The sequence below is a fragment of the Balaenoptera acutorostrata genome, chromosome 3 (assembly GCF_949987535.1).
Source record: "Balaenoptera acutorostrata chromosome 3, mBalAcu1.1, whole genome shotgun sequence".
NCBI classification, from domain to species: domain Eukaryota; kingdom Metazoa; phylum Chordata; class Mammalia; order Artiodactyla; family Balaenopteridae; genus Balaenoptera; species Balaenoptera acutorostrata.
Window position 1 is genome coordinate 85,729,834 of NC_080066.1, and position 23,280 is coordinate 85,753,113.

At 39.9% G+C, this 23,280-nt stretch overlaps 1 protein-coding gene across 2 annotated transcripts in view; it reads right to left on the minus strand.

Moving 5' to 3' along the window:
• GLDN (gliomedin) overlaps positions 1-23,280 on the minus strand; it is a 70,455-nt gene that overhangs the window by 35,590 nt on the left and 11,585 nt on the right. For both annotated transcript variants that reach the window (XM_007170394.3, XM_007170393.3), the window contains exon 2: positions 4,595-4,646. In XM_007170394.3, the coding sequence (XP_007170456.1) occupies positions 4,595-4,646 (52 nt within the window). The remainder of the gene's footprint in view (positions 1-4,594; positions 4,647-23,280) is intronic.

Sequence of the window (23,280 nt, forward strand, 5' to 3'; positions counted from 1 at the left end):
TTTGTTTTCTTCAGATAAATACTCAGATGTGGAATTGCTGGATCATATGGTAGTTCTATTTTTAATCTTTGAGGAACCTCCATACTGTTTTCCATCGTGGCTGCACCGATTTATAATCCCACCAACAGGGCATGAGAGTCCCCTTTTCCCCATCTCCTTGACACTTGTTTTTAGTTGTCTTTTTGATAACAGTCATTCTAACAGGAGTGAGGTGATATCTCATTGTGGTTTTGAATTGCATTTCCTTGATGATTAGTGAAGTTGAGCATCTTTTCACGTGTCCGTTGGTCCTTTGTATGTCTTCCTTAGAAAAATGCCTATTCATGTCCTCTACCCATTTTTTAATTGAATTGTTTGTCTTTTTGATATTGAGTTGTTCGAGCTTTTTATAAATTTTGGATATTAACCCCTTAACAGATACATCAGTTGCAAATATCTTCTCCCATTTGTTTGGTTGCCTTTTCGTTCTGTTGATGGTTTCCTTTGCTGTGCAAAAGATTCTTATGTAGTCCCATTTGTTTATTTTTGCTTTAGTTGCCCTTGCCTGAGGAGACAGAGCCAAAAAAATATGACTAAGACTGATGTCAAAGAGTGTACTACCTGTTTTCTTCTTACATTTAAGTCATTAATCCATATTGAGTTTATTTTTGCATATGGTATAAGAAAGTGGTCCTGTTTCATTTTTTTGCATGTGGCCGTCCAGTTTCCCCAACACCATTTTATTGAAGAGACTGTCTTTTCTCCACTGTCTGTTATTGGCTTCCTTATCATAAATTAATTGACCATATAAGCATGGTTTTATTTCCAGGCTCTCTATTCTGTTCCATTGATCTATGTGCCTGTTTCTGTGCCAGAACCATACAGTTTTGATCACTATATCATTGTAATAGTGTTTGAAATCAGGAAGTTCGAAGTTCTTTGTTCTTCTTCCTTAAGATTGCTTTGGCTATTTGGGGTTTTTGTGGTTTTACACAAATTTTAGGATTATTTGTTTCAGTTCTGTGAAAAATAACATTGGCATTTTGATAGGGATTTTATTGACTCTGTAGATTGCCCTGGGTAGTATAGTCATTTTAATTTTAACAATATTAATTCTACCAGTCAGTGAATACAACATATCTTTCCATCTGTTTGTGTCATCTTCAGTTTCTTTCATCAGTGTTTTGTAGTTTTCCGAGTACAGGTCTTTTATCTCCTTAGTTAGAGGTTCATATAAAACAACTTATGTTATAGTAGTCTATTTTAAGTTGATAGTAACTTAAGTTTGAGCACATTCTAAAAGCACTACATTTTTACTTCCCCTCCCTTCATTTTATGTCTTTAGCATCATATGTTACATCTTTTTGTGTATCTCTTAACAAATTATTTTAGATATATTTTACTACTTTTGCTTTTTAACCTTAATATTAGCTTTCTAGGTAGCTGATCCACTACCTTTACTATATGTTTGCCTTTACCACTGAAATTTTTTTCTTTCATAATTTTCTTATTTCTAATTATGGTCTTTTCTTTTCCATTTAAAGAAGTCCTTTTAACATTTCTTGTAAGGCCTCTTTAGTGGTAATGAATTCCTTTACAAGCTTTTGCTTGTCCGGGAAACTCTTTATGTCTCCTTTAATTCTAAATGATAACCTTGTTGGGTAAAGTATTATTGGTTGTAAATTTTTTCCTTTCAGTACTTTCAGTATATCATGGCACTTCCTTCTGGCTATAAAGTTTCTGCTGAAAAATCAGCTGATAGTCTTATGGGGGTTTCCTTGTACATGACTAGTTTTTTTATTACTGCTTATAAGATTCTTTAACTTTTGACATTTTAATTATAATGTGTCTTGGTGTGGGCCTCTTTGGGTTCATCTTTTTGGGGATTCCCTGTGCTTCCTGGACTTGGATGTCTGTTTCCTTTGCCAAGTTAGGGAAGTTTTCAGATATTATTTCTTCAAGTAGGTTTTCTGTCCCTTTCTCTCTCTCTCTCTTTTCTTCTTCTGGGACCCCTGTAATTCAAATGTTAGTATGCTTGACCCAGAGGTCCCTTAAATTATCTCATTGTTTAAAATTCTTTTTTCTTTTCACTGTTTTGATTAGGTGATTTTCACTATTCTGTCTTCCAGATTGCTGATCTGTTCTGCATCCTCTAATCTGCTATTGATTCATTCTAGTGTATTTTTCATTTCAATTATTGTATCCTTCAGTTCTGATTGGTTCTTTTTTATATTTTCTTTCTCTTTGTTGAAATTCTCACTGAGTTCATCCATTGTTCTCTAGAGTCAGTGGGCATCTTTATGACTATTACTTTGAACTCTTTATCTTGTCAATTGCTTATATCTGTTTAATTTAGTTCCTTTTCTGATGTTTTGTCTTGTTTTTTCATTTGGAAGGTATTCCTTTGTCTCTTTATTTTGCCTAACTCTCTGTGTTTGTTTCTATGTATTAGGGATGTTGGCTACATCTCCTAGTCTTGGAAGAGTGGCCTTACGTGAAAGGTGTCCTGTGGGGCTCAGTGGTGCAATCCCCCCTGGTCACCAGAGCACTGCTGTGGGCATACTGATGCATGGGGCTGGCCTTCAGTGCAACTGACTTCGAGGCCAGTCTGGGACTATTGTGGGTGCTCTGTAGTGAGGGGCTGGCCCCCTGGAGTGGGAGCCACTTTGGAGGGGTGCTGGTGCCAGCCAGGGCTGCCCAGCGGTTGGGGCAGGGCAGAAAGTGTTTTGGAGGGACCAGCTGGAGTGGGTCCTCAGGGGAAAGTCAGGGTGGGGCACACAGTGTTAGTCAGGTTGATGGACAGTGACAGAAATGGTGCCTGCCCCTGGCTCCATCCCCAGAACAAGTCCCTCCAGATCCCTGCCCCTCCAGCGCATGCCTTAAAATTCATCAATGAGTCTCCTTCTCATGTGACCCAAGCACTTTTCAAGCTGCTGCCTCTGTGCTGGGAGTCAGAGTGAGCGAATGTGTGTGCAAGCCCTTCAGGAGCGTCTCAGTCTCCCACAGCCCTTCCGCTCTCCTGAACGTAAACCTTACTGGTTTGCAAAGCCAGGCATTATGGGAGCTTGTCTTCCCAGTACAGATTCCCCCAGGCTGGGGAGCCTGATGTGGGGCTTGTAGCCCTTGCTCCTCAGGGGGAATCTCTGTGGCTGTGACACCCCTCCTGTGTGTGGGTTGCTGCACTGGGGGTGTGGGTTGGACTAGACTGTGTCTCTGCCACTCCTGCCTGTCTCACTGTGTCCTCTACTTTCTGTTCTTAGTTTAGAAAATCTGTTCTGCTAGTCTTCAGGTGGTTCTCAGAGATAGTTGTTCTATAAGTAATTGTAGTTTCAGTGTGTCCATGGGAGGGAGTGAGCTCAGGGTCTTCCCACTCTGCCCTCTGGATGTGGACCTCTCCATAATACACGTTTAATGCAAAAATAATTTCCCTCTGTTTCCTAAGAATGCTACACCCCCTTCTCAGAGGCAGGAAATGCAGTGTCTGAAATCAGGCACCGTAGGCCCATCCTTGGGCCTGGTTAGTGCCTGGCTGGGGCAGAGGGTGATGAATTGGGTGATTGGTCTCAATTCAAGGTACCACACATTTCTAATTACCCAAGACCTAGTTATTTACTATGGCCATACTGAAAATATTATTATTTTTCATAATTACATTATAATTGGTTTTTAGCCCAGTAAAAACATCTGGTAAAAGCAAACCAACATGTATTTTCATAACCTAAAGGGTTCCTAGGTATTCATTCTGTCCCTGGCCCATTGGCCAGCACAGGTGTTCCCCATATGAGCTTCTGAAGGGCAGGAGGCAGGCGTCCCTGCCCTGAGACGAGAGGCCAGTCTCTGTGAGACTCTGGAATAATCACATCAAGACCATTCCCCTGGGACTTCCCTGGCGGTCCAGTGGTTAAGAATGTGCTTCCACTGCAGGGGGTGCGGGTTCAATCTCTGGTCAGGGAACTAAGATCTTGAGCAGCCAAAAGAAAACAAGAAAAAAGACCACCCCCCTCTTCCCCTGCCCCATCCATCAGCCATTCCAGGTCCTAAGGCTTGATGTGCTTTGAGGTTAATTCCCTCCCTCCTTTCTACTTGTCCTTGATTCATTGAGTGGAGGGGGACAGAGTATGACCAACCTCCAGTCCCACCCAGCACATAGTAGGCACCACACAAAGCACTCTTCATAAAAAGTATTTTCTTAACTAATTAGCGGTTTGCATCTAGAGCTTCCCATTCAAGCAATATATATGATATAGGGAAATAATTACTTCTGGTAAGAGCTCTCTACTATTTAGCAAGGTCTTTTTCCTTTCTTTTCCCGTTTAAAAAACTAATGGAAATAAGGAAAACATCAATGGCCTCAGTTCAGGGTACCACACATTTCTAATTACCCAAGACCTAGTTATTTTCCATGGCTGTATTTCTATGGCAATATCAAAAATATTATTTTTCAAAATTATATTACTATTGATTTTCAGCCCATTGAAAACATCTGATATACAAGTAAACCAACATATATTTTTATAACCTAAGGAGTTCCTAGGTGTTCATTCTGCCCCAGCCCTTTGGCCAGCATATGTGTTTCCCACATAAGCTGCTATTGGTCAGTGCTCAGCCAGCCTACCTGTCAGGCAGATACCCCTGGTGCTGTTGCACAGGTCCACCATCACTCGGATCTGCAGGAAGAGAGGACCATTAATAGCGGTATGGTAGGCAGTGGACCCTGAACTTGCCCTTTATTCAGACAAGCAGAAAGCAATTATAAAAATTTACAAAATAACTTCAGGAGAATATGTAGAAGTCTGAGGAAAAGCTACCCTAAAACTGAAAAGAAACCCTTAAAAGATCTAAAGATTTTTTTATATCTGCAGCTCATCTATCAACATTGTCAACAGAAACTCCTTGATTTCTACCAAACTCTGAGAAGGCCGAGGATGGGGAAGGAATCACCAAATCTACATCCAGGCTGGTCCCCCCACTGTCTGAAGGGCTCAATCTGTGGGTCTGAATAAAGAGGGCTGGTGAGCTTAGCAGTCAGAAGCAAACACTTAACTATCTGAGTGAGTACGGGTGAGGTACTTAACTCCTTGACACTTTGGTTTCCTCTGAAATTGTAGATTATATGAGTAGCTGTCTTGAAGGTTAGGCAGCTCCATGTCTGGCATGTGGAAACTGCTCTTAGAGTGATTCTCATGCCATGTGGACACTGCCTACTTGCCACTGGATGGCCACCTGGAATACATGGTCACTGCATTGTGGTACCATCCTGACACCTGGTTCCCACAAACCACTTTACTCTCCTCCCCCCATCCATTTTCCACGCTGCTGCTAATGAGCTTCACAAAACCCAAATCTGATCAGGTCAGCCCTGCTTCAAACACTTTTGTGACTCCTTGCTGCTCTAAAGATACAGCAAAATTCCTCCTTCTCTGGCCTCAGCTCACACAATTCCCCCCTCCCTTTCTGTTCTCTAGTTCCACTCTGCCTCAGTTTGCTCATCTGTAAAATGGGGCTATTTGTAGTACTTACATCTTAGGATTGTTGTGAAGCTTAAGTGAAGTTATATGTGAAGCTCTTAGAACACTGCCTGGCGTGTAGGAAGCACACACGAAAGTGTTTTCTGTTTTGTGGAGGTAGCAGAGAGTGCAGATAGAGGCATGAATCCTGAAATCAAACTGCTTGTGTTCTAATCATGGCTTTGCCATTCACAAGCAGTGTGACCTTGGGAAAGTTACTTAACCTCTCTGTGCTGCAGTGTCCTTGTCTGTAAATGGAGTTAACAGTACCTACCTTACTTAAAGCATGGGTATGTGGATAAATGAGTGAATACATGCAATACTCTTACAACAGGGCCCGGCATATGATAAGCAAACTCTATTTATGCTATTGTTTTGATGGTTCCTTGGATATGCCTGGAATGACTTAGATAATTTATCAATTTACCATCCAAGAATTTCAAATTTATACATAGAGCAATTTTTAGACCCAAATAATGTGGCATTTCAAAACTGTGGGAAGAAACATTATTAGTTGGGAAATGGAGTTGAGACAGCTGGATAGACATGTGGGGAAAAATAAAAAAGATGGATCGCTATTTCACTCCTTACACTAAACAAGTTAAGTGAGCCCCATTAATCAAAAAATTAAAAGTTAAAAGCAAACTAGTGAAAATACTGAAGGAGACCTTGGGAAAAATATTTATGATGGTATTAGAGTAGGAAAGACTTTTCTAAGAAAGAAACAACCCTCATGCTATATATAGGAAAAATGTGATAAATTCAACTGTCTAATAATTTAAAATTTCTGCAAGAGGTAAAATATTACAAGCAATAACAAAGGAGAAACACAAACTTAGAAAAATAATTGCAAAGGGCTTGTATATAAAGAGCTGTTACAAAGCAATAAGTAAAGGGAAAAAAACAAAAACAAAAACAAAGGAAAATGGGCATGGGACCCAGGCAGAAAGTTCAAAGAAAAAAAATAGTGCCCTATCTTCACTTATAGTTGAAGAAAAACATCAAATTATGAAATACTATTTTTACTTCTTAGGTTTGCTAATAAAAAGAATAACAGAGCACTTCTCACAAGGGTGTCAGGAAAGTAACACTCTCATATTGTGTTGATGGAAATGTAAAGGGATACTGCCTCTTTGGAGGGCATTTTGACAATATCTACTAAAATTTAAATGGATCTACATTTTGACTCATCAATTACACTTTGAGATTTATTCTACAGATACACTCATATATGCATGAGAAGATATAAGTACAAAGATGGTTGTTGCAAAAATGTGGGCAAAAGCAAAAACTAGAAACAACCTAAATAATTATCAGTGAGGTCTGGTTAGAGAAATTGTAGCATATTCACATAAGGAAATACTGTGAAAAACAGTAAATTTAAATCCATAAAGCTGATATTGAAAGATCTCCAAGATAAATGAAAAAATACAAGGTACAGAGCAGTATGTATAGTGTCCTTTCATTTATATAAAAAAGTAGTACATACGAAAATGCTACTTTAGGCTTCTCTCTTGCTGCTTTCCAGATTCTCTCTTTGTCTTTGACTTTCTAGAATATTTCTGGAGAGAAACCTAAGAAGGAGAACTGAAACCTAAAAACTCCTCCTCAAGTAAGGAGCAGTAGAGAGCCAGGGTCAGAGGGAGCTATACTAAGCATGATTCGCCCTTCTGTTTTATTCAAAATTTTCGCTGATTTCTCTCTCAATGAAACTCTTTGTAAAAAGAACATGTTTTGATTTGAAGGGAAAATTTGTTTTGTCTTCTACCTAGGTTTATTTTGTTTGCTAGGAGATCCAGAGGGAAACTTGTACGGTATTTACTTTTTGTGAAGTGTGTCAGCAGGTGCTTATTGACTGCTTTAGAAATTTATTGTGAAATATATCATACATATCACAAAAATATGAAAGGTGTGCCAACAGTTTAAAGATGAATAATAAAACAAACATGTATACACCACCTTCAGCTAAGCAAGGCTTTAGAGCATCCCAGGTGCCCCTCCCAAAACACACCCTTCCCTCCTAGCCACAACCACTCCCTGAGCTGAAGTATATTAGGCCGTGAAACTCTCCCTTTTGTACAGATAGCAACAGAGAGGCTTAGTGAGGTGAGGTCATTTATTCAAGGTCACACAGCTTGCTCTTGGAAAACCAGGCTCAGCTCCAGGTTTCCTGATTCCAGGTTTACTGCACTTTCTATTATGGCTCTGATGAGCATCTTAACATAACCAGAAGAAATTTCGATTCACTGTGTTTAGTCATGCTCATAAATTAATGCAATCAGCTGCACTACAAAATTTATCATCTTAAAAAAATGTATAATTGTCCATTGAGAGGACCATTAGAGGCTTCACAATGCTTCATTTGTTGCCTGGGGGATCACAGCAGAAGGAGTAGTTAGAAACAACAGAAGCATCAATAGGGAAAATTAACCTTTCTCTCTTTTATGCTCATCACTGGTCTGCAGTTGGCACAGCTTCTATAAAAAATGATGAAGAAGGAGTTTTCATTTCCTGATCTTTTGGCTTCATTTATATGCTAAAAGTTAATTTAGATATTTACCAGTAAATTGTGTTAATCTTCACTCGGGAATATTCTTTTAACAAACATGGTCTATATAAGATTGTATCAAGGTAAAACATGGTATGAAAAGGTATGGCCATAAGAAAACCAGAAACTTTTTTTTTTTTCTGATAATAATGATTAAGAGTTTGGATGAAAATAAGAAAATTCAAAATTGAAAGTCACAAAATCTAGCTTGTCAAATTAAGGAGTCATATTTGGTATACAAGGCTTCCTAGATCTTGATTTAGGATTTGAGAATGGTGAAGTTGGAAGAGGCCTTAGAGCTCATTGTCCTGGGGGTGTCAGGCAGGACCCATCCAGGACGTGGCCCTGCCCCTTCTTGAGGCCATCTCCCCCTGCTCTCTCCCATTGCTCTGCTCCAATCACACTGGCCATCATCACTGGTCTTTGCCATGCCTCACAAGGCATGGGGACTTGTTTTCAGCTTTGACAACATATGGCAGCAATGGGAGAAAAGACAGCCAAAATGGGTCCCATTAGTGGCCTGACCAGACCTTCCAGTTTTCTCTCTGGATACAGAACTGGTCTCACTGGATTAGTAGAACTCATGGGATCTTAGGAAATTCATGGGCAAGGAAGGGGCTCCTGAAGAAAAGTAATGGACTTCTTGCTAATCTGGCATCAGATGGCTTGAGCTGGCTCTAATTCAAACTAAAAATAGATGGGACTAATTTGGCAGTCTGTATGAGAAAGAAAATGCTATGAACTGGGAATCTCACTTGCAGGAAGCTTATACAAGGATATCTGGGCAAGAATGCTTATTGCAACATTGTGATGGCAAAGGCATGCAAAAAATCTAAATGTTCATCAGTAAGGCACTTGTTAAACAGATGAGAAAGAATGAAGTAGGTCTATATGTACTAATCTGGAAAGATGGCCTTGGCATACTGTTACGTGATAAAAGCAAGGTGCAGCCCAAGCCATATAACACAATACAACTTTTTGGTTGAAAAAGAATATTTAGATATGTCTGGATAAGTGCAGAGAAAAGTTGGAAGGCACATGAACCAAACCATTAACAGATTTTTTTTCTCCTGGAGACTGAGACTAGGAGATAAAAGGGGTCTTTTCATTTCTTAGTTTATATTGTTTTAAAAGATATGTTGGGATTATGGGTGAATTTTACTTTGCTATGCTTTTAATAATTCAGAGAGAGAGAAGAGAGCATGCAAGCATTACATGAACCCAAAAGATGGGTCTAATGACCCAGCTTTCCCTGGGAATCCAAATATCATGCCTTCACAATAACCTCCATCACTTGGAATAACTTGGACAGATCTCTGTTGCTTCTAGACAAATGAACATAGAATGAACTAGAACAGCTGTCTAGTGACTTTCAAATTGTTCATTAGTCATAAGATTTTTCTTTTTCCCACATAAATTGCCAACCCTCCAAATAAAAAAACAAATAGAATGAAGCTACTCTGGGTTAACTTATCTGTAAAATGAGAGGGTTGGACTAGACAGATGATTTCAAACTCTGCTCCCAGGAGGAATCAGGGGAGGAAGTGGGGAGGGACACCTGGAGACCTAGAGTCAGGGGAGGAGGGATAAGAAAGCTGAGGTCCAAAGAAAGCAAGTGAAGTAGCTGGCCCAGTCTCCCCTAGCTGGTTCCAGAATAGAGTCCTGTTTTTCTCCCGCATCTACTTTTTCATACCATTTAGCCTTTGCAAAAGGAATTGTCTGAAATTCAACAGGAAATGCAAATTTTTGCTTTAGTCTACTTTGAATGTGAACAAGATATTAGATTTTTACCAGTTGATTATGCATCAACTTCAAGAAGTCTCTTCTGTGCAAAAGAGAAAGGTTTAATCAAAAGTGTTTCTCATCAGAATGAATAGAGCTAAATGCCGTGTGCTACCACTGCTCATCAGAACACAAAACCTCAGGTGGTTGGCTGGCCTCCCTCTTGAACTCCCTTCCTCTCACCCTTTACTCTCAGGACTGATTCACGAAAAAGTAAGGGAGCAAACCTGCCTGTCATCATCAGTTTACGTATTGCTAAAATAATGTGTCCTGTCACGGCTTCTCTGAAGTTCCCCAAGTACAGGTTCTGGTTTGCTGGGGGGAACAATGTTTAAGCTCCAAGTCACCTTTCAGATCTGACCTATTTTGTAACTTAAATTCCATTTTCTTAGACAACTGAATACCCTTTATGGTGCTCCTTAATTATGCAAATTGCTGTTGTTTTGTGTATGCACATGATCCTTTAGAAAACATTGAGCTATGAATGTGGTGGCCCAGCTGCTGGAGGGTTAGACCACAGGTATTGGCGGAATCCCTCATGGGGTCTGAAGCTGCGGTGAGCTACCCTGGACTCATCCCTCTGAAAGGCAGGAATTCACACTGGGACCAAGACATGGTGATGACAATCTGCAAACCGCAACAGGAAGGTGGGGTTTGCTATGTACGGGGTGAAATACTGAGGCACGACCTTCTTCCTGCAGCCCCACAGGAAGATCAGCCAAAGGTCTGGGCATTTGTCGCAAGTGAACAAACCCTGGCCATCCCACACTAATGGCCTGGGGCCGAGTGCTCGTGTCAGTTGAAACTGGTATCCTCGGAGCCCAGCTAAATCCTAACGAGTCTTCCTCAAAGACCTCCATTCCCACTAACTGCCCCCTTTACAGCCCAGCAGCATCACCACGTGGCTGCTTGTTGGCACGCTCCGTCATGTTTTTCGGGCTCCTCAACCAGATAGGCTCCTGTTGGTAGGGACTGTACTACGTACTCTTCCTGTGCACCGCATTCACTCTTCTGGTCCCTTTGCCAGCATTAGAATGGCATTAAGCACATAGTAGATATTCAATAAATACTTCATTGTTGACTACTCAATCAATTGGGAGGAGAATGTGCTCTTCAACCAATGATATTATTCCTTTTTTGACCAGCAGTATATGGGAACCGAACATCTAGCATGTGGTTACCTGTTTCTCTTTGTGCCTGTTTGCTTAAGATAACCTTATTTTGGCAAAAACTCCACTAATCCCTCGAAAATAGGAGCCTGGAGATGCTAGGGTTATCCTATAGGGTCCCTGATACATGGCTAACAGAAAATAACAGAAACATTTCATGCTGTCTTGAGTAGAAATACCTGGTTAGGGCTGAGTTGGCCAGGTAAAGACTGGGGTGCTGAATGAAAAGGAGTCTCAAACATCAATGAAAATGCAATGCCACAGGGAAAACATGGTATTCCCCAGCTCTTCCTGTTTTGCTAAGTAGATCAGAATGGAGGTGAAGACCAGCCTGCCCTCCAAGGGGCAGGGGTCTCAGACTACGTGTCCCTAAGGCATTTATTTTCCTGAGTAGCTTACAAGGGCTGAACTGAATTGCTAGTGACGGTGTGGCCTCCCATCGCCCCTTTCTCACCCTGCCTCAGTAATTGCCTGGATTCTCTAATAAAATGCTGAACAAATAGTTAACATGTATTGGTTTAGAGTCCACCCACAGCCTTGGCCAGCCTTCTTGCACACAAAGGCTGGGGAGTCACAGAAGTTGAAGCAGCTCAGGCTGGGCCCAGGCCTCCTCAGCAATCCCAGTTGGAAGGGGCAGTTCCAGCAAATGCCCTCACCCAATGTCTCCGGCAAAATTACTTTCAGCTGGGATCAGGGCCGGGGGGCGGGGTGGGGAACAGCCCTGTGACATTTATGAACCCTGGGGACACCTAAATATGCATGACAGAAGTCCCTGAAGGAGCAATTCCTTCCCCAGGTGTGCTTGGAGGCCTTCTTTAGGTCTGACCTGATGGGGGAGATGAGTGACTTGTTTCTTGTTGACTGAGCAGGATCCCCTACTAGCTCCCCAGCCCCTTGACAAAACAGGACTCATGGCAATACTTACCCCAGGGAGTGGCTGTGAGGAGTAAACGGAGGAGTCCTTATAAAAACAACTTTTTGGTGTTCGTACTAGTGTTACATAAACATGATTGTCTCATGATTTGAATGTAAATCAGCTGATCCTGCTTTTTAAAAAATCGTCAATTCATACTATTTTAATCAAAGCCTGATTACGAGTTTCTAAATGTAAAACAGAGTAGGATTTATAGAAATAGCCAGACATAAATTGATAAGTGCCCTAACCCACTAAATATAAGCCTCGATTGGTATTATAACTCTCTTCCTAAACCATTCCCTTCTCCCACCAGGAGCCCCTCAGGTGCCAGCAAGCCCCAGTTCTCAGCCTTGTCCTGTTTGCAGTTCAAGCAGCTGCCTCTCAGGAATGGCCTGTCCTTTTGCATTTCCTCCCGTCGCCTGCTTAGTTGGGAGCTGCTGACAGCCTGGACTCCTCACGCTAACATGCTGACCCGGCTCCAGAACCAGGAGTGATGGGCCACTCTCAGAGGAGGCTCAGAATGCCTTCTCCCACTATCTCCTGTGCTCACACCTTTCTTCCTCCAGGTCGGAGATAGACTCAGACATGGAGACAACATGATGTTTTATCTACTTATACTGCATCTCATCCTGACACAGTTCTCCCCGGTCATAAAAAAAAGAAAAAGTAGCAGCTAAAAATCAAGTTACTAAGTTCAAATCCAACTTTAAGAAGTTGTTTTGTATTGAATTGCCTATTTTCAAGCCCAGCAATTTTACAATTTATTCTGGCCAATTGTTTCTTAAAGGGGAAAAGCTCTTTCTATCTCTGTATTTTAAACACATGCAAATGTAATGGAATAGCTTTCAAGTGAAATTATATGTAACTATGAGAAAATATAGGTAACTATTTGATCTTGAGACCTTGAGGTAGGAAAGAATATTTTAAGCACAAAAGCAAAAGAAGAACCCATAAATGAAGGACTTTATAGATCTGACTACATGAAAATGGAAAATTTTAAATACTCCCCACCAAAAAAACCCCCAGCAAACAGAATTAAAAGATAACACCCAGGGCTGAATGGTGTGGTGTGAAGAACATGAGTTTTGGGAGTCAGATACAGCTAAGTCTGATCTGAGTGCCAATTCCTTCACTCACTGGCTCTGTGTCATTGAACAGGATGCTCTCTAAGCCTCAGTGACCTGTCTGTAAAATGGGAATAATCATAATAATGATAAGAATAGCAACTACCTCATAAGGTTGTTACTAGGATAAGGACTTTTTTGACACACATACCTAAAGCTCTTAGCATAGTGCCTGGCAAGTTTTAGGTTCTCAATAAATGTTATAATCATTACTAAGGGAAAAATATTGCAACATGTGTAATGCACAAAAAGCAAATAGTTTTTCTATATAAAAGGTATTTGTAAATTAGTAAGGAAAAACTTTTTAAAACAAATTAAAAAATGAGTTAAAACATGAAAAAATCTCACACAATGATTTCAAATCACCAATAAACATATGAAAAAAAAATTCATCTTCACTGTAATCAAACACCTGCAGCCCCCTCCCTGATGTTAGGGATTCAACCTGTCCCAGGGTTGGGTCCCACTTATTTATTTATTTATTTATTTACTTAGTGTCCTACAATTCAACTCAATTCTTCCTTTTAAAAAATTGTGTTTCAGGTGTACAGTATTATAGTTCAACATCTGTATACAGTAGAGTAGACTACCCTAAGTCTCGCTACCATCCATCAACATACAGTTGACTACTTTCACCCAACCCTCCAACCTCCTTCCCCTCTGGTAATCACTAATCTCTTCTCTGTATCTATTAGTTTGTTTTATTTTGTTTCTTGGGTTTTTTGTTTAAGATTTCACACTTGAGTGAAATCATATGGTATTTGGCTTTCTCCATCTAATTTCAATTAGCATAATACTCTCAAGGTTCATCTATGTTGTCACAAATGGCAAGACTTCATTATTTTTTATGGCTGAATAGTATTCCATTCCATCTTCTTTATCCATTCATTCATCGATGGGCACTTAGGTTGTTTCCATATCTTGGCTATTGTAAATAATGCTGCAATGAACAAAGGGGTGCATATATCTTTTCAAATTAGTGTTTTTGTGTTCTTCGGGTAAATACCCAGAAGTGGAATAGCTGGGTCACATGGTAGTTATATTTTTAATTTTTTGAAGAATCTCCATACTAATTTCCATAGTGGCTGCACCAATTTACAGTACCACCAATAGTGCATAAGGGTTCCCTTTTCTCCACATCCTCCCCAATATTTGTTATTCCCTGTATTTTCAATAATAGCCATTCTAACAGGTGTGAGGTGATATCTCATTGTGGTTTTGATTTGTATTTCCCTGATAACTAGTGATGTTGAACATTTTTTTCATGTGCCTGTTGGCCATCTCTATATCTTCTTTGGAAAAATGTCTATTCAGATCCTCTGTCCATTTCTTGAATCAGGTTTTTTGTTGTTGTTGATGTAGGAGTTTTAAAATATATTTTGGATAATAACCCCTTATCGGATATATGATTTGCAAATAACTTCTACCATTCAGTAGATTGTTCTTTGTTTTGTTGATGGTTTCCTTTGCTGTGCAGAAGCTTTTTACTTTGATTTGGTCCCATTTGTTTATTTTTGCTTTTGTTTCCCTTGCCTTTGGAGTAAGAGCCACAAAAACATAGCTAAGACTGATGTCAATCAGGTTACTGCCTATGTTTTCTTCTAGTAATTGTTATGGTTTCAGGTCTTTCTTTCAAGTCTTTAATCTATTTTGAGTTAATTTTTGTGTATGGTGTAAGACAGTGGTCTAGTTTCTTTCTTCCTTTTTTTTTTTTTTGGCATATGGCTGTCCAGTTTTCACAACAATATTTACTGAAGAGACTGTCTTTCTCCATTGTATGTTCTCTGCTGCTCCTTTGTCATATATTAATTGTCCATATATGTGTAGGTTAATTTCTTAGTTCTTAATTCTGTTCCACTGATCTATGTGTCTGTTTTTGTGTCAGTATCAGTATAGTATAGTATAGTATAGTATAGTATAGTATAGTATAGTATTAGTATAGCTTGAAATCAGGGAATGTGATACTTCCCCAGCTTTGTTCTTCTTTATCAAGATTATTTTGGCTATTCAGGGTCTTTTGTAGTTCTGTACAAATTTTAGAATTATTTGTTTAAGTTCTGTGAAATTTGTCATTGACATTTTGATAGTGATTGTGTTGAATCTGTAGATTGCTTTGGGTAGTTTGGACACTTTAACAATATTAATTATTGCAATCCATGAGCACAGAATATCTTTCCACTTATTTATGTCTCCTTCAATTTCTTTCATTAATGTCCTGTAGTTTTCAACATATAGGCCTTTTACCTCCTTGGTTAATTTTTTTTAATAAATTTATTTATTTTATTTATATTTATTTTTGGCTGCATTGGGTCTTTGTTGCTGCATGCAGGCTTTCTCTAGTTGTGGCAAGCGGGGGCTACTCTTCGTTGTGGTGCACGGGCTTCTCATTGCAGTGGCTTCTCTTGTTGAGGAGAATGGGCTCTAAGTGCACGGGCTTCAGTAGTTGTGGCTCATGGGCTCTAGAGCGCAGGCTCAGTAGTTGTGGCACATGGGCTTAGTTGCTCCACGGCATGTAGGATCTTCCCGGACCAGGGCTCGAACCTGTGTCCCCTGCATTGGCAGGCAGATTCTAAACCACTGCACCACCAGGGAAGCCCCTCCTTAGTTAATGTTATTCCTAGGTATTTTATTCTTTTTGATTTGGGTTTGCATTGTTAATGGGTTTGTTTTCTTAATTTCTCTTTCTGATAGTTTGTTCTTAGTGTATAGATATGTCACAGATTTTTTTTTTTTTTTTTTTTTTTTGGCCACACCAAGCAGCTCTGAGGGATCTTAGTTCCCTAACCAGGGACCAAACCTGGGCCTTCTGCAATGGAAGCGCAGAATCCTAACCACTGGACTGCCAGGGAATTCCCGCCACAGATTTTTTATATATTGATTTTGTATCCTGCTACTGTTCTGAATTCATTTATTAGTTCCAACAATTTTTTGATAGAGTCTAGGGTTTTCTATGTATATTATCATGTCATCTGAAAATAGTGACAGTTTTTACTTCTTCCTTTCCTATTTGTATACCTTTTATTAATTTTTCTTGCCAAATTGCTGTGGCTAGAACTTCCAATACTATGTTGAGCAACGGTGGTTAGAGTGGGCATCCTTGTCTTGTTTCTGATCTTAGAGGAAAAGTTTTCAGCTTTTTGTTGTTGAGTGTGATGTTAGTTGTGGGTCTGTCATATATGGCCTTTATTATGCTGAGGTATGTTCCTTCTATACCCACGTTGTTGAGAGTTTTTATCATTAATGGATGTTGAATTTTGACAAATGCTTTTTCTGCATCTATTGTATTAAAATACATCTAGTCTAAAATGTGAAGTGGATAGCTGGTGGCAGGCAACTGCATGGCACAGGGAGATCAGCTCGGTGCTTTGTGACCACCTAGAGGGGTGGGATAGGGAGGGTGGGAGGGAGACGCAAGAGGGAGGAGATATGGGGATGTATGTGTGCATGTGGCTGATTCACTTTGTTGTACAGCATAAACTAGCACAACATTGTGACGCAATTATACTCCAATAAAGATGTTAAAAAAAATAAAATAAAATACATCTGGTCTAATGTGTCATTTAAGTCTGCTGTTTCCTTATTGATTTTCTGTCTGTATGGTTTATCCATTGATGTAAATGGGGTGTTACAGTTCCCTACTATTATTATATTGCTTTTAATTTCTCCCTTTAAGTCCATTACTATTTGCTTTATATATCTTGGTGCTCCTCTGTTGGGTGCATATACATTTATAAATGTTACATCTTCTTACTGGATTGACCCCTTTATCATTATCTAATGCCCTTCTTTGTCTTTTGTTACAGTCTTTGTTTAAAGCCTATTTTGTCTGATGTGAGTATATCTACTCCAGCTTTCTTTTCTTTTCCATTTACATAGAATTTTTTTCCATTCTTCACCTTTAGTCTGTGTGTGTACTTACTTCTTCTTCTTTTTTTTTTTTTTGCAAAAAACTTACCTCTTCTTATTATTTTTTTGTTGTACTTTTTTTAAACTTTTTATTTTATACTGGAGTGTAGCCAATTAACAATGTTGTGATAGTTTCAGATGCACAGCAAAGCAACTCAGCCATACATATACACGTATCCATTCTCCCCCAGACTCCCCTCCCATCCAGGCTGCCACATAACATTGAGCAGAGTTCCCTGTGCTATACAGTAGGTCCTTGTTGGTTATCCTTTTTAAATATAGTAGTGTGTGTGTGTGTACTTACTTCTGAAGTGAGTCTCTTGTAGGCAGTATATAGATGAGTCTTGTTTGTTTGTTTGTTTTTTTCAATCCATTCAGCTACTTTGTCTTTTGATTGGAAAATTTATTCCATCTATATTTAAAGTAATTATTGATAGTTATGTACTTATTGCCATTTTGTTAATTGTTTTCTGGCTGTTTTTGTGGTTCCTATTTGTTCCTTTCTTCTTCTCTTTCTCTCTATCTTTGTGTTTTGGTGGTTTTCTTTAGCGGTATGTTTCAATTCATTTCTCATTTTCTTTTGGGTATTTACTATAAGTTTTTTCCCTGTGGTTACCATGAGGTTCACATATAACATCCTATGTAAATAGCAGTCTGTTTCAAGTTGGTAGCAACTTAAATGTGAACACATTCTAAAACTTTATATTTTTACACCCCTGCACATTTCATACTTGTGATGAGACATTTTAAATCTTTTAATTTTATGTATCCCTTAACTAATTATTTTAATTGTAGTTAATTTTACTACTTTTGTTTTTTAACATTCCTGGTTGCTTTATAGGTGATTTATCCACCAGCTTTATATAATATTTACTTTTTCCAGTGAAATCTTTTACTTTCATACATTTTCATATAATTAATTAGTGCCATTTTTTTCAACTTAAAGAAGTCCCTTTAATATTTCTTATAGAGCCAGTTTAGTGGTGGTGAATGTCTTTAGCTTTTGCTTAACTGGGAAACTCAATTTTTCCTTCAATTCTGAATGATCGCCTTGCTTGGTAGAGAATTCTTGATTGGAAGCTTTTTCCTTTCAACACTTTGAATATGTTATGTCACTCCCTTCTGGCCCATAAGGTTTCTGCTGAAAACTTTGCTGATAGTCATATGGGGTTTTTCTTGTATGTAACAAGTTGTTTTTCCCTTGCTGATCTTAAGATTCTCTCTTTATCCTTAACTTTTACCATTTTAATCATAATGTATCTTAGTGTGTGTATCTTTGGGTTCATCTTATTTGGAACTCTCTAGGCTCCCTGGTCTTGAATGTCTGTTTCCTTCCCCAGATTAGGAAAGTTTTCAGCCACAATTTCTTCAAATAATTATTCTGGCCTTTTCTCTCTCTCTTCTCCTTTTGGAACCCCTATAATGCAAATGTCATTCCACTTGATGTTGTCCCAAAGTTCCCTTAGGGTATTCTTCATTTTTTTTAATTATTTTTTTCATTTTGCTGCTCTGTTTGGGTGAGTTCCATTGCTTTGTCTTCCAGTTCACTGATTTCTTCTTCTACCTCATCCAATCTGCTGTTGAACCCCTCTAGTGGATTTTTTTCAATTCATTTACAACTTCTGTTTGGTATTTTCTTATATATTCTATCTTTTTGTGAAATTCTCACTGCGTTTGTCCATTCTTCTCCTGAGTTCAGTGAGCATCTTTATGATCATTATTATGAACACTTTATCAGGTATATTGCTTATCTCCATTTCACTTAGTTCCTATTTTGAGGTTTTGCCTTGTTCTTTTAATTGGAACATATTCCTCTGTCTCCTCATTTTGCCTAATTTTTTTGTGTTTGTTTCTATGTATTAGGTAAATCAGCTACCTTTCCCAGTCTTGAAGAAGTGGCCTTATGTAGGAGATGTCCTGTGAGGCTCAGAAGTTCAATCCCACCTGGCCACCAGTGCCAGTAATCAGGGGTGTCCCCTATGTGGGCTTCATGTACCCTCCTGTTGTGTCCAGGTTGTAGCTACTCCTGCGGTACATTGGTGGGTGGAGCTGGCCCCATGAATGGTTGTGCAGCCTGGTTGTGGTGGCTGTTGTATGCTGGTGGGTGGGGCTAGCCCTTGAAATGGCTGTGTGGCCTGCCACGGTGGCTTCCAGGCACTGGTGGATGAGTTATTGCACAGCTGGTTGTAAGGCCTGGCCAAGGCACAGGGGTAGGCAGGGCTCTTGGTGGGGCATGCCCGTTGAGGCTAACAGGTTATATAGAGATTTCCAAAATGGTGCCCTCCACTGCCAGTATTAGCAAGGCAGCCTGAGATCACAAAAATGGCTCTCATCAGTGTCTCAGTCCCAGGGTAGTGTCCTAACTGGTTCCTGCCTCTTTGGTAGATACTTCAAGATGAGTAAGTGGGTCCCCCTAACCTATGGTCCAGGCACTTTCAATCTGGTGTTTTTGCACTGATTTTCAGGTTAAGTGAGTCTGTGCATGAGCTCTTTAAGCGGTGGTTTTCTGTTCCCTAGAGTTCCATAATTTTCCTGGACATATTTCCTGTTGGTTTTCAAAGCCAGGTGTTTTGGGTGCTCATCTCTCCCGTGCATGATCTAAGGGCTGGGTTGCCTCATGTGGAGCTCAAATCCCTTGCTCCTCAGAAAAAAACTCTGCCTTTGTGATCCTTCCCGATTGTGGATTTCCATGGCTAGGGTGTGGTTTTTTCCTTGGCATGAGCATATTTCTGTTTCTCTTGTTCACCTTAATGTTGTCCTTTTACCTTTTGTTCTGGAGACTCTGTTCATCCAGTTTTCATGTCCTTTTCAGAGGGAATTATTCCATATGTAGTTGTAGATTTGTTGTGTCTGTGGGTGGAGGTGAGTTCAGGATCTTCCTATGCTGCCATCTTGAACCCTCTCCTGGGCCCTCCTCTTTTAAACATCAAACTACCAAGCCTCTAATATCTTCTCCCACCCAATCTGGCCAATGATTCTTCAATTTAGGATGTATTAGAATCACCTAGAGTGTAATCTACATACAGATTTCCAGACTCAACCTTCACTGATTCTGACTCAGCAGATCCAGAATGTAGCCCAGACATCAGCATTTTTAAACAGATGCTCCCAGGTCTTTTTGATGAAGATGACCCCCACCCACACTTTGAGAAGTTCTACCCTGTACCATCAAAAACAAGGGCTTGTTCCAGCGTCTTTCAGTTCCTGCAGTCTCTCTCTCTCTTTTTTCCTCTCCCAGAAAACTCCCTGTGAACTCAGACCTTGAGAACAGAGTCCTGACTAACGAGGTGGGGCTCTTTTTGTTTTTCTCCTGATGATTCTTCAGCAATTAAAAAATAAATAAAACCAGAAAGGATCACAGGGTAACTTCTCCATAAGTCACCATGCTTTGTTAACTTATTAACATGCAAAACACTTTTAAAATTAAGAGTTTTTATATCCTTCTGTATTTTCCAAGTTACTATAATGGAAACATTAACAATCAGAAAAAAAGTTGCAAAACTCCTAGTCATTCTCACTCTTCGTATATCATCCTAGCTGTAGCTCTGATGTCGCTTTCCCAAAAGTCTTTCTCCCCCATCTCAGGTTGGAGATGTTCTTATCTCCCCCCAGCACCCCTCACTTCTCCCATCAGGGCACTCTTGTCATTGCCTGGTTACTTGTTTGTTCCCCACTAATTGTAAGCATTTCGGGGAGGGGAAGTATATATCTTGTTTATTTTTATAACCTCAACACATAGCCAGTAGCTTTCCACATAGTAAGCTGTGAATGAATGAATTCTTCATTCCTCAGCAGGAGACAGAACATTCAAGAAGCTAGAGGCAAGACTGAACGTGTTAAATAGAAATTTAAAAAATATAAAAAAACACCCAATTCAAACTTATAGAAATGAAAGTTAGAATGTCTGAGGTGAAAAGTACACTGAGTGGGACTAAGAGCAGAGGAAAGATTAATGAATTTGAAGACGTAACAATAGAAACTAGACAAAATGGAACACATGGAGAAAAAAGACTTAAAAAGCAAACAGGTCATCAGTGAGCTGTGGAAAAACTTAAAAGTAGCCCAATACATGTGTAATTAGAGTCCCTGGCTGGCAGGATGGGCAGAAAAATATTTGAAGAAATAATGGCAGAAAATTTCCCAATTTTAATGAGAACTATAAACCCACATTTCCAATAAGCTCAGCAAAACACAAGCAAAAGAAACATGAAGAAAATGACACTAAGGCATATAATAATAAAACTGCTTAAAACATTCAGTAAAGGGTAAATCTTAGGGGCAGTCAGAGGAAGAAGAGACACAACCCACAGAGAGGAACAAAGACAAGAACAGCAGGCTTCTCACTGCAAACAGGCAAGTGAGAAGATAGTGGGGTGGCATCTTTCAAGTACTAAAAGGGAAACATTCTCAATTCTATACTCAAAATAATTTTCCAGAATGAAGGCCAGGACTTCAGACATTTTTTACATCTCCCTCTATCATGCTCCACCTAAAATGAACCACCTGCTGTTCAAGGGCCTTTTTCCCTTTCTGAAGCCCTGCCCATCTCCCAAGTTTCAGGTCAAATGCCACCTTCTTCTTGAAACCCTTCCTGATTGCCCACTGGATTTTATTCTTACTTCTCTTAGGGTTTTACCATCCTTTGCTCTGTCATATGTGCTTGAGGATTTTCCCCTCCCACTGGCCGATGAATTCCCTGAGGGCTCCTTTCTTGTTTTTCCTATCACCACAGTGTGCACCCACACTGCCCAGAACAGGCGCTTAGCATCTGTTATACTGACTTACATATTACCTAATCCCTGAAAGATTTCTTTTAAACTTCTTTCCAAGACATTTCTGACGACTTAGAAGTACCTATTTATTCATTAACAAATACTTGATAAGTTGGGCCCCATGTTTATAAAGGTAAGACAATCCCTGGGTACAAAAAGCTTGCAATATAGTTAATTCATTTAATTAGTTGTTTATACAAGAGTTTTAAGTAAAATAATCTGGGTTTCATAAGGAGTAGATAGACTCTTGGTTAGAGTTTCCCTGTGTCCAGGTCATGAGTATTATCATGCTCAGCATCTCCACTATTTCCTGGGTATACCTCCAACTGGAATTCCTTCCCTCCCAGGCTCTGGTATTCAGCTGTCTCTTCAATATCTTCACTTGAACATCTAACAGAAATCTCAATGTCAACATACCCCAAACTGAACTCCTGATATTCCCCTCAAAATTGTTCCATCTGCAATTCTTCTATCTCATTAATGGCAATTCTATCTTTCCGCTGCTTGGCCACTAACCCTGAAGTCACTGAACTCCTTTTTTCCCCCCCTCATATTCAAGTTGTCAGCAAATTCCATCAGCTGGACATCAGACATATCTAGACAATGCCCGCTTATCATTCTACTGCTACCACCCTGGCCTCAGCCACTGTCTTTTCTCACTGCAGTAGCTAAATAAATGGCCTCCCTGCTACCACTGCCCACCCTCCCCACACAGAGAGTCTAGTCCTATCATAGTGATCCTTTGAAAAGGCAGGTCAGATCATATCACTCCTCTGCCTAAAATCCTCCAAAGACTCCCCATAAAGGCCAATGTCTTCACAACAGCCTGCAAGGCCCTACTTGAACTGGTTCTCTTGTCCTTCCTTCCCCCAGTTATCCTCTCCCAGTCTTCTTGCTGTTCCTTGTGCTCTGGGGACACTCTCCTATCTCAGGGTCTTTGCACTTGCTGTTCCCTCTGCCTGAACAGCCCTCCCCTAGATTTCCACATGGCTCACTCCCTCACCTCCTTCAAGTTTTTGCTCAAATGTCACCTTCTTAGTGAGGCCTTCCCCACCCAGAAGACTTCCAATTGCATCTTCCCCTTCCTGCTCCCTAATCCTCAACGCTGCTTTATTGTTCTTCACAGCACTCATCACTTTCTAATATTGTAGATAATTTACTTATTTACTTTGGTTCTTGTCTGCTCCTCCCCCCTTCCCCCACCAAACATAAACCCCAACAGGACAGGGATTTGCATGGTTTGTTCATACTGTTTCTTGTGCACCCACAGTTGTGCCTGTGATATAGTAGGTGCTCAGTAACTACATGCCGAAACTAACACACACCTCCAAAACTCTTAGTATGAAAAGAAACTAGGTTCAGAAACTGGCAGATACCTTAGTCTATATTTGCCCTTGCTGAGCTGTGGATGCATTTTATGAGTGAAGAGGTATTCATCAAATACCTCACTAGAGGTCTAGCGAAGAGTGGAGATATATTTAAAGAGACAAGGTGACCAAAGATGACAAATTAGAGACCAAAACTGTACACAAAGTTTTAGTTGTGTGATACAGACAATAAGTGCAGAAGAGGTTAGG